Here is a 12,662-nt window from a genome sequence, read left to right on the forward strand (position 1 = left end):
TTTTCTTAATTTAATTTTTAAAAATCAGAGTCAAGTCTTTTGACTCTAAATCCAGGGTATTTTCCATTACACCTTGCAAGAGTGTCCCAGAGGCCTTGGGTTCCAGTCCAGGATCTGGATGGCTGAAACAACTTACACATGTCTCCTCCTCTCATGATTTGAGCTACCTCAACCATGAATTAGGAGGCTCCATATATGTTTCCTGCTTCACAAGGTAATCGTGATAATCAGATGAGTTCATCAGGAGTAAAAGAAGTTTAGAAAGTTAAAGATGCCAGATGGAAACAGGGAACCTTTTGTAGAGACAGGATGGTATTGTCTGGTATCGCCCTTGTCTGGAAGGCAGGAAGAGGGAGTTCTGACTAGTCCCAGATTTGTCAGCTTCCTCAGCTGAAAAATGAAATCAATAGAGCTCTCCAGCTCCAATGTTTGGTTCCATTCTTATCAGGAAGGACTGGTAGTGAGTGTACCAGCTACACAGGCTTCAAGTCTGCCCTTTCTTCCTAGCTTAATGGCCCCAGAGCCTACGTATCTGGGCACTGTCAGTCCATAGGGAATCAGCCACTTTGTGCCAGGTTCTCATTGTTTTATTAAATAAACATTTATTAAGGGAGGTAGCTAGACGGCTCAGTGGATTGAGAGCCAGGACTAGAAATGGGGTGGAGGATGGGGTCCTAGGTTCAAATCGGACACTGTGTGAGCCTGGGTAAGTCACTCAACCCTCACAGTCCTTACCACTCTTCTGCCTTAGAACTAATATGCAGTAGTGATTCTAAGCTGGAAGGTAAAGGTTTTTTTTTTTAAATAAAAATAAACTTGTATTAATCTCCTACTATGTACAGAACACTGTGCTGAGCCCTGAGGAGGATAAAGTTTAGATAAGGCTTTGCTCCCTCCCACCAAGGGGGCTCACAGTCTTCCAGCAGGGGGATGACAGATATAGATAACTGTAATACACATTACATAAAAAGTATATTAGAAGGGGGCAGCTAGGTGGCTCAGTGGATAGAGAGCCAGGCCTGGAGATAGAAGATCCTGGGTTCAAATCTGGCCTCAAACACCTCCTAGCTGGGCAAATCATTTGACTCCCCTATTGCCTAGCCCTTACACTCTTCTGCCTTGGAACTAATACTTAGTATTGATTTTAAGAGAGAAGGTAAGAGTTAAAAAAAACAACAACCAAATATTAGAAAGATGCAGAATAAAGCTAGCCGTGTGCCTTGAGGGGTCTTGACTTACTCATCCCTTACCTGTAATTTCCAAGTCCTACCTCAGGCTTTAACAGAGATGGTTCTGCTTGCCTTACACTTCAGTCCTCAGAGGCCCCCCAGAGATCTCAGCCTCTAGCCTGGCTCATGGGCCCTGCAGCCCTAAAGGAATGCAAGTCCCTGAGAGGGACAGAATCAATTCTTCTACCCCCATTTAAAAAAAGGATCTATATATAGGCAGTCCCTATACAGTATGCTGTGGGCAGACAGGATGTGGAGGAGGGAGAGAAGATTGTGGTCCCCGCCCTCTGGGAGCTTACAATGCAATAGCAAGAGACATGGGTAACCCAGGCAACAGGGAGATTGAAGCATTTTTAAAAAGGAACCAGCCTGATGTCTTCTAAAGAACATTCAACTGGGAGTCAGGAGGTCTGGGTTCTAGTCCCAATTCTATCGATAACTTGCCAGGTAACAACGTAGAAGTTATCGCCTTCTATCGCAACAAATGAGACGGTTGGACTAAATGAAAGTTGCATTCTATGAATCTATGACATAATGGGAACCTGGTGATTAGACAAATGATCAAGGTTTGTTACAGTTAACCAAATCAGGATGCCTCAAATGTAAATATTGCAGGAAAGAGATAATCCCTAGAGTAATAGCTTCAGACGATGGCAGAAGCCCTGCAAAGATGCTTAGGGAAAATTGTGATATCATCATCATCATCATCATTATAACAGAGCTAGCATTTATATTGCATTTGCAAAACACTTTACAAATATCATCTCCTTTTATCCTCACTGCAAACCTGGGAGGTAGGTGCTATTATTTTCCCCATTTTACAAATATGGAAACTGAGGCAGGGGTTAAGTGAGTTGTCTAGGGTCACATAACTAATAAGTATCTGAAGCAGGATTTGAACTCATGCCTTCCTGACTCCAGGTCCATACAATATTCCCTGTGCCCACTAATTTGGTAGAAAGGGCATTGGACTAGGAGGCTAGGCTCTGCCACTGAATTACTCTATGACCTGGGCAAATTGTTTGGTTCTTACTTTTCTCATCTATGAAATGGAGAATGGGAATAATTCTATCATCTACTTCATAGTTATTGTGTCAATCAAATCAGGTCATGGATGTAAAGAACTAAGGTTGATAAAGTAACACGTAAATAGTTTATAAACTTATAAAATTTTCCTTTCCTCAGATACACTGAGATCCCCTCTTTACCATCCCCCTCCATACTCCAACAACAGTGAACCTGGCTGGCAGATATTAGCGGGGATCACAATGTTGGAGCCTTGGAGGGTACACAGTCCAATCCAATATCTCAACAGGAATCTCAGCTATAATATTCTTGGTAAATGGTCATCCAGCTTCTGTTTGAAGATGTTTTCTGTGATAGGAACCCCGCTATGGCGGCCCATTCTGCTTTTGGACAAAATTAGTTGTTAGAAAATTTCTCCTTATTTAGAATTGAGATCTGCCTTTTCCCCCCGATTTCATCCATGTTCTTAGCTCTTCCTTCTGGGAACAACAGGACTAAGCTCTCTTCCACGAGACAGCTCTTCAAGTACTTGAGGGAAGGCAATCATAGCTTTCTCAAGTCCTCTCATCTTCAGGCTAAACATCACTAGTTTCTACAACAAGCTTCATATGGGATACAAAGTGGGCTACATCATTTGCTGGCAGACAATGTAGAAGTTGGGGGGATCCAGCCACACTCACCTTCAGTGCACACTTCTGGCCTGTCACCTTGTGGAAACACTCCAAGACCTTTCCATTCACACCCAGGCCCAGCACTTGTTTAGACAGCTTGTAATCATCGGTCACTGCATACTTCTTGGGCTCAACCTTGCCATGGGCCAGACTCCTAGGCCCACTCTTGGCATTCCCTTGGATTCCTGTGCTCATGGCTCCCCCAGGACCAGGGCCTGAGGCTTGTCCTTCAGGTATCTGCTCTTCCCGTTCACCACTGGGGTCCATGGCAGGACCAGGGGCTGGAGGCTATAAGGATCACAAAGAGGGCTTCTCAGGGAATGCCCCTCATTCAGCAAGAGCCGAGGGCAAGGGAAAGTAGTGGTATGTGGCAAGGAGCATCACCTGAGAAGCAGAGGGAGAAGGTCTCAGGGCAGTGCTGAGAACATATCCAGCTGCCAGAGTCAAGTGAGATGAGGACCACAAAGTGAAAGGAACAAATAAAATTGGGGGTTGGGGAGAAAGAACCAGGAGAAGAAGGAGCTACTAAAAGAGCGCCAAGGTTGAATAATCAGGGGTGGGAGTGGGGTGTATGCCTGGGCCAAGCTGGTGGAGGAGGGCACAGAAGGGGCAAAGTGTGTACTAAACACAGATGAGGCTGAAGATCGCTGTGCCTGGGCCAGATGAAGGGGAAGAGAGGGGCTAAGTGCATTAGAGGAGAAGGGAGCTGAGTAGACAGGGATGAAACTGAGAACCCAGGTGGAGTGAAGGCCAGATGTGCCGGAATTGGGAGGGCCAGGAGGGGAGGAGAGAACCTGAGATCAGAGAGAAGTCTGTGGGGACCTAGTGAAGGAGAGCCAAGCTGAGTGGGGTGCTGAGCAGGGGGAGACTGAGGGCACGCGCTAGGAGCGGGTACAGAGAGCAGGGCAGAGGCTGGGCGCAGGTGCGCGGGCCGGCACCAGGTGTGTCCCGCCCAGGTGAGGCGCAGGGCGCGGGGAGGGAGGCTCCGAAGTGGGAGCAGAGGCTGGGAGGGGGCCGGGAGGGGCTGGCTACCTGTATGCGGCAGTGCTGGCGGCGACGCGGGCAGAGGGGATGTGCCGGAGCCGGACTCGGAGCCCGGGCCACGGCGGCCGACAGGCACTGGCCTGGGGCCCCCACGTGACCCGCCCCACGCGTCATCCCAACTTTGGGGCCCGCTCGGTCAGCCCTTAAAGGGGAAGGCCTAGACCTGGGGTCGGGGACCTGGAGGAAAGTGGGAGAGGCGGGGCCTGGAGCCCCAGACACCAAGAGGGGAAAAGACAAAAAAGGAAACGAAAGCCACTCCCAGCTCCATCCTGCCGCCCCCTATTCACTCTGAGCCCAGGCGTCCCCCAACTCTGTCCGGGGCCCGACCAGGTTTGGCGCTCCTGAGCTAAGGGGACGGTAGAAAAGCTGGGGGTGAGAGAGAAGAATTCGCTCCTCGAATGTGTAAGAAATGGGGGTGAGGGGTCCGCGGGAAAGAAGACCTAGAACTGCGAAGAGAAAGCGCTCCTGTTGATCAAAAGTGTAGACTTGGGAGCACCTAGGGACTATCCAGTCGCCTTACAAAGGAGGAAACTGAGGCCCCGAGAGGAAGTAAGTGACTTGATCAAAGTCACGTTAGTGACAGAGCTGGGACTCGAACGCAAGCAATGGCCAAAGCCAGCCAATCAACCAATCCGTCGATTAATAAACAGAGTTCTTTCTACTCCCCAGCCTGGCTGAAGTGTCTTCCCTCGCCTCCTGTTGGGAAGAGGGCCAGAGCGGGAATGGGGGTGCGAGAAGAACCAAGCGTCCCACCTTGGGATAAAAGCTCTCCTGGGTCGCACAGGAGAAGAGGATTCAGGGTTTGGAAAATAGGGGAGACGCAGACAGAATGAACCAGCCCCCTCTTGTAGGAGAGGAAAGGTTAGGTTTCCGAGGGCTCGGACTAGATCTAGGAGTAGAGATAGGCACTGAATGGAAGGGTCCTTTCCGTCCCCCGCCCGGAGGAGGCACTAGTCCAGGCTCTAACCCAAATGTGCTGGATCGAAGGGCAAGCCTTTGCTGCCTTCTCTCGGCCACCTGGAGAACTGAACTCTCGAAGAGTGCAAATGGTCACTCTCCTGTTTTGCCTTGAGCAAGCTATAAATATTAGCCACAGATCACATAATTTAGAGCTGAAAGGAAACTTAGAGGTCCTTAAATTGGAGCAGCTTTACAATTAAGGAATTTGGCTTACAGAGTTGAACTAAGCTGCCCATAATCATGTGGCCAATAAATAGTAAAAGTAGGATTCCCACCCTGGCTTAGGTCAAATCAACATTTATTAAGCCTTGGTCTTTTGCCTGCAGATCCTTTACTCTTTCCCTGAGACCCATGGCCTGTAGGATATCTAGTTAAAGTTCATTCTCAGAAGGAGAAGGAAAAGGCCATTCAGTGTGTCAGGCACTTTGCTAGATGCTTGACAATTATTTTCTCATTTGATCCTTATAACAACCCTGTGAGGCAAGTGCTTTTATTATCCCCCATTTACCCAATTGAGGAAACAAACAGATTAGTGGTTGAATGACTTGCTTAGGGTCCTGAAACTAGTGTCTGAGGTCACATTCAAACTCAAGTCTTCTGAACTCCATTCACAGTGCTCTATCCACTGTATCACCTATTGGCCTCTGGACAAGCAATGAACTCCTCATGGGGAGAAAAGTTCTTGGTGTTCTCTGTAATAGGAATATGTAAGAGGCACTGAATGATTGTTGGAGGGATAGAAACCAACAGAATAGGCTCCTAGATTTTGAGTTGGAGGGGCCCCTAGAGATCACCTGGCTTGAAATCTCACCTCTGATTAGCTTACTATCTGTGTAGGTAAATCACTTACCCTCCTCCAGGGCTTCAGTTTTCTCATCTATAAAGTGAGGGAACTGAACTAAATGGCCTCTCAGAGCACTCTCAGCTCTAGATTTATGATCTAGGCTAACTCCCTTCATTTTCAGATGTGGAAACTGACAGGAGCAAGGGGAATTGCCTAGGGCCACACAAGGAGTGAGTAAAAAAGTTAAGATTCAAATCCATGTCCTCTGCCCCCAGAGCTTCTTGTGGTGCCACATTTGAATATGGTCAATGCCAATAAGAAATACAGAGAAATTACTAGGAAAGCTTAGACAATGAATTTTGTTATTCTAGGAATGGGGCTGATGTTTCAGAGTGACACTTGAGCTGAATAATTTTCAGGATGTCTGGTGATTTAAAATGGGGCTGTTGGAATCTCCCCTGAAATGTCATTGGTACAATTCAGGGAAAAACTTCTAGTGTTGTTGGACACTTTGGATACTTCCTGAACTTAGTTTGTACAATTATTCAAATGGACTGCCCGAACTCTCAATGAGGCAAAACTGATCATAGTGTGCCTCAGTTTCTTCAAAGTAGCTAGAGATAAATGTAGCTTTTCTCTTATATAATAAAGTATTATTATTGATTTTTTTTCAGGATTATTCATGTTAGAAAACTGTTCTATGCAGATTTCTTTTAGTCAGCAGCACCCCCTAGTGCATTGAAAATAGTATTCAATTTGAAAAAAAAGATTTGCAAAAATTCTGCTTACTTATCATCTAATATACAAAGAAGAAGAATTCACACATGAAAAACCCAGAATTTATAAGATGGGGAAGAGAGGCAATATTCATTTGCTTTACAAAAGGATTTGTTTGCTGATTCTTTAATTTATGAGATAATTACCTGGCAGGGTTTATTTATTATTATTACTTTTATTGATGTATTTTGTTTTTACATAACATTCATTTCTGAATGCATCATTTGCTACCCCATATACTTAGCCAGCCACCCCTTATAATAAATATTTTAAAAGAAAAAACAGTTCAACAAAACCAACCAACACATCCATCTGGTCTAACAGCATAGGTAGCATTCCAGCCACACCCACATAAACCTCCTACCTCTGCATTTGAGAGGGGAGGGTACATCTTCCCAACTCTTGTCCCAGGCCAAATTTGGTCATTATGGTTTCACAATTTCATGTGATTGTTCTTTCTGTTTTGATTGTTTTAGTAATTTTGCATATTGTAATTCACATTCTACTTCATTCTCTACCAGTTTATGTCTTCTTATGGTTCTCTGAATAATCCATTTATCATTTCTTAGGGTACAGCAATATTGCACTGCAAGCATCCACTATAATTTTTTTTAGCAGCGGACACCTATTTTATTTCCAGGTCTTTGCCAAAACAAAGGAGAAAATATGGAAATAAACATTTCTTAAATTAAACAACTACTGTGTGCCAGTCACTATGCTAAGTGCTTTACAAATATCTCATTTTATCCTTATAACAACCCCAGGATACAGGTGCTATTGTGATCACCATTTTACAGATGAGGAAACTGAGGCAGACAGAGGTTAATTGACTTGAACAGGGTCATACAGCTAGTAAGAGTCTGAGGTCAAATTTGAACTCAGGTCATCCTGATCCCAGGCTCAGTACTCTATGCATCGTACCACACTGCTGCCCACAAAAAAAAAAAAATAGTGCTACAATTAATACTTTGCTATCTATGTTTAAGACATTTCTTTCTGCCTTTACCCTCCTTTTATGTTCTTAGACCTAGCAGTGAGTTCTCCAGGCATGAACATCCTAATAAATACATTCCTCTGCTTTCAAGGCTTATGATAAAAAACATTTATGAAGTACTAGGTGGTGGTGGGGAATGAGGAGATAGGAGAGAAGAAATGCAGTGACAAAATGAAAAGCCCACTTTCCAAGCTTTATATTTCTCTGGAAGGATACACAGATGATTAAATGCAAAGTAATTCGAGGAAGGAAAGCTCATTAACAATTGGCTGGGGAGGAGGGTAGGGCATGGAAGAAGAAAGGTTTCCCATAGGAGTGGACACCTTAGGATGAGCCTTGAAGGAAGCTGAAGATTCTAAGAAGTAGAAATAATGAGGGAGTTCATTCCAAGCACAGGGGCAAAGCCTATGCAGAATCAGAGAGAAGAGATGGAATGTTGAGACTGGGGCCCAACAAATAGAATTCTTTCATTAGAACATCCTGCAGACTTCTCCAAAGGGAGTAGTAATATTAAATGAGTCTAGAAGGTAGATTGCAATTAGATTGTGACCCTGCCAGAAGGAGGAGTTTGTATGCCACACTATTAAAAAAAGGTCTTAATTTTATTTTTCATTTACCAAGTTTTTATTTTCTTTCACTCCCATCTCACTCCATTTTGGGGGAGGGGGTGGAAACCCTTGTAACATATATATGTATAGTCAAGCAAAGCAAATTCCCACATTTGGCAGAGTCTAAAAGTCTGTCTTCAATTGCTTTTACAGTATATCATTCCAGAGGCCAAAGGGATCCATTCTAAGAAGTAAGAGATAGTTAGACTTGTGCTGTAAGGAGATTCTGTGGAGAATGAAGAAATTGAACGCAAGGTGGCCAATTAGGAGACAGCAAGAGTGTGGCCAAGGGATGATGAGGACCTGAACTGTGGTGAGGTCCTTGAGTAGAGGGAGATGGGGAGGGAGCTGAGAAAGGTGGAGGTAGAATTGATATCTTGGCAACTAGTTTGATATGGGGGTGAGGTGAAGAGAATGAAGAATCATCAGATAATGAGTTCAGTTTTAGAGATGTTGCTTTTGAACGTTGGTGGGGAGGGGAGGGGAGTGGGAGATATCTGAATAGAGTAGCACAGAAGGTCAAAGATATAGGACTAGAGGGAGGAGAGATATAGGATCCATATTTGTAGATTTGAATACCATCTTCATAGAGATGGTAGTTGATACTATGGAAGTAGATGAGGTTACCAAGGGAAAGAGAGTAATAGAAAGAAGAGAGTAGAAGACAGATACATACTAAAGAGGGATGAGTAAGAAAATAAACCCTTAGGACATTGAAAGAGATGGAGAAGTAATAGCTAATGTATTTTTTTTGGTAGATGCTCATAAGTTGTTAGCATGTGTAAAATGCAGTTGTGTACAAGCGTGTATCCATGCTAAATTTCAAACTGTTCCAAGTCAGGAACCTGTTCCACTGTTCATGGTGTTTTACATTTCACATTGTTAATTAAATGCTTCATAAGTGTAGCTTATATCTCCCTACTATAGTAAGTCTCCTTCATCAGGGTGTGAAATAGAATTGCCATACACGTAGTAGGCACTCAGTAAGGATTTTTTGATTGAAGAACTGAAATTCTGGGCTTCAGCTAGAGCAAAGGCTACCCCCTATAAATCTGAGATTCCCACCCACCCACCCACTCAGACGTTGCAAGAATGTGCTTTAGCTCCCACCCAACCTCCAGGACTCTATAATGAACTAGGGTTGATTCATATCAGACAGACAAGGATCTGTATCACACACATTTCAAAGATTTTTTAATAGCATTTACATAGTATTTTAAAATTTACAAAGTGCTTTACATATATTAGCTCATTCAATCCTCAAAACTATCCCCCAGGAAAGGAGTGCTATTATTATCCCTATCTGATTTATATATGAGGAAACTGAGGCAAGTTTTGACCCCTCTCAGATATCAAGCCCAATGTCTTCTCTCTCGGCTGCTCCTTCACAAACTTTTCATCCAACACTTTGTGCCCCTTGGAACTAAGCATAGAACAGCTTCGTTTATCTGGTTCCCTGCTTCCCTACATCTCATCTATCCATTAGGTGTCCTTTGAAGAGCTGATTTATCATAGTATCACAAAATTGGCAGAGACCTCAGAGGTTACCTTGTGGTGATTAAAACTTCTAAGAGCCTGAGTTCAGGGTAAGAATAACCAATTTATTGATCAGGCTAGCAATAACTAATAAATTAATTGGTCAGTGAGCTCTCTCAGTGATCAAAGACAAATTCATTCAGCATCTTGAGTCATTAAATACAATTTTGGAAGTTCATTATTCAGACCTCCCCAGACATCTCTAATGAGGAGAAAGACTAATAATTTCCAAGCCCTCCCTGATCCCTCATGAAGATGGAGGAAATCACACATCTGATCACAGGATTCCAATATCCTTGCTGATCTGGATGAAGAAATCAGGTTAAGTTTGATTAGAATTGACTTTCCTTATCCATCTCAGTGGAGGGCTCAAAGAGGTTGCCATGCTGCCCCCAGACATACTTGGCCTCAACTAGTTTTTATTTACTAGACAAAATGAAGCTTATATTCTCAGTCTTAATTATCCCACTTTTAGAAGCCTCTTTGGGGCAAGGAATGTGAGAGCATTCCTAGGATAGTTAGGACCAAGGAATGGGGAAAGAGGCTTTAAAAAGTTGAAAAATGTTACCAAGCCCTTTTAGAAATCAAATAATGCAGTCAGAGCATTATAAATAAATCTTCCCAAAAGCAAACTGAGCAGGATCCCCTTCTTCCTCATTTCCAGACTGGATCCAATCCTCTGATCCAGCTACCATTTGAAGACTTCCAAGGAAAAGGAACTCACTACTTCTGAATTAATCTTATCCAATTTTCTAGACATTTCTTATTGTTAGGGAAGTTTCCATATATTTAGATGAAATCTGCCATCCTGAAACAGTACCTTCCTCTTCCTCTCTTCCCCACCCCGCACTACTTCTGTCCGTTGCAGCCAAACAAAATAAATCTGAAGAGTCTTTCATGTTTTTAAAGATGGCAAATGGATTCCCCATTTAAGCTTTTGCTTTTCAATGGAAAAAAATCCCCATTTCCTTCAACTGGTCCTCTTATGGGATGATTACTTATCTTCTCAGCATTCTGGTTACCTTCCTTTATGCCCATTACATTTTATTTCTTTCCTCAAACATGACCTTCAGACCTGAACATAATACTTCAGATGAGGGCCTCAGCAGGGGACACTAGAGTGAGACCACCATCTCTCTTCTAGATGCTATGCAAGGTGATGTGTGGTTTGATAGGCATTCTAAAGTATTCATTGTATCTTAGAGTTGAAAGGAACCTCAAAGATCATCTGGTCCAATGTCTTTGCTTAACAGAAGAGGAAACTGAGGCTCAAGATCACATGGAAGGAATGGACATGGAAGTTGGAATGAATGGAAGATGTCTTTCACTCACTCACTCTCCTCACCCATGCTATAGCCAGAGGAGAACTTTAGTGACTATTGATTAATGTTCAAGTAGATCTCTGAGCTCATCAATTGAGATGTTCCCTCCAATTATGCAAACTACAACCCAACCATGTTTGCCCATCCTCTATGCCCCTTGTCCATGTCCTCTAATAGGTTCACCATGGGGACATCTATCCATTGAATTAGCTAGAAGCCTTCTATTTTGTCTTTGCCTTTCAAGGATACTCATGGAGTCCACTGAAAGCCCATCTGTCATTTCTCACTCTTGCCACATATTCCTACATGAGACTACACTTTATTCAAGTTCTTCATAGTTCCTTTTTTGTTATATAATATAGTTGCTCATGCCCAACCTATATATCACTCATTTTTAATTCCTCAAAGAATATTATATTTGTTGCTTGTTATTTCCTTCCTTTTTATTTCATGTTTCAAAGTCTTCTATGTCTTGCTAGATTTTATCCTAGTACTTTTTTTTAAAAAGAAAAAATATGTAAATAATTTAATGTTTTTTTTATTATTAGACATTTATTAATATTTGTTTTTAACCTGTTTACATACTTTATGCCCCTACTTTCCCCTTCACCACCACCCCTCCCCCGCTCTCCCCCCACCCATGGCCAACGCACATTTCCACTGGTTGTAACATGTGTCCTTGTTCAGGGTATTTCCCATTCATGTCTGCCTCAGCCCATGCATTCAAGCAATTGTTTATCTTATACGTTTCCTCTCCTGCAGTCCTTCCTCTGAATGTGGGTAGCATCTTTACCATAAATCCCTCAGAGCTGTCTTGTGTCATTGCAGTGCTGCTGGTACAGGAGCCCATTACATTTGATTTTACCATAGTATATCAGTCTCTGTGTACAATGTTCTTCTGGCTCTGCTCCTTTCACTCTGCATCACTTCCTGGAGGTCTCTCCAATTTGCATGGAATTCCTCCAGTTTATTATTCCTTTTAGCACAATAGTATTCCATCACCTGCATATACCACAATTTGTTCAGCCATTCCCCAATTGAAGGACATCCCCTCAATTTCCAGTTTTTTGCCACTACAAAAAGCGCAGCTATAAATATTTTCGTACAAGTCTGTTTATCTATGATCTCTTTGGGGTACAAACCCAGCAATGGTATGGTTGGATCAAAGGGCAGGCAGTCTTTTATAGCCCTTTGGGCATAGTTCCAAATTGCCAGCCAGAATGGCCGGATCATTTCACAACTCCACCAGCAATGCATCAATGTCCTGATTTTGCCATCCCCTCCAACATTCATTACTCTCCCCTTCTTTCATTTTAGCCAATCTGCTAGGTGTGAGGTGATACCTCAGAGTTGTTTTGATTTGCATTTCTCTAATTATTAGAGATTTGGAACACTTTCTCATGTGCTTATTGATACTTTTGATTTCTTTACCTGAAAATTGCCTATTCATGTCTCTTGCCCATTTATCAGTTGGGGAATGGCTTGATTTTTTATACAATTGCTTTAACTCCTTGTATATTTGAGTGATTAGACCCCTGCCAGAGTTTTTTGTTATAAAGATTTTTTCCCAATTTGTTGTTTCCCTTCTGATTTTGAATACATTGTTTTTGTTTGTACAAAAGCTTTTTAGCTTAATATAATCAAAACCATTAAATTTACATTTTGTAATTTTCTCTAACTCTTGCTTGGTTTTAAAATCTTTCCTTTCCCA

General features: G+C 42.8%; 1 protein-coding gene across 1 annotated transcript in view; it reads right to left on the reverse strand.

Annotated features, from left to right (window-relative positions):
- The window catches only part of MAPKAPK3 (MAPK activated protein kinase 3), a 92,730-nt gene extending 89,537 nt beyond the window's left edge, over window positions 1-3,193 (reverse strand). The window contains exon 1 of the mRNA XM_044656928.1: window positions 2,936-3,193. Coding sequence (XP_044512863.1) covers window positions 2,936-3,193 — 258 coding nt within the window. The remainder of the gene's footprint in view (window positions 1-2,935) is intronic.
- Between the last annotated feature and the right edge of the window lie 9,469 nt (window positions 3,194-12,662).

This window comes from Gracilinanus agilis, chromosome 1 (assembly GCF_016433145.1).
Source record: "Gracilinanus agilis isolate LMUSP501 chromosome 1, AgileGrace, whole genome shotgun sequence".
Classification (NCBI taxonomy): domain Eukaryota; kingdom Metazoa; phylum Chordata; class Mammalia; order Didelphimorphia; family Didelphidae; genus Gracilinanus; species Gracilinanus agilis.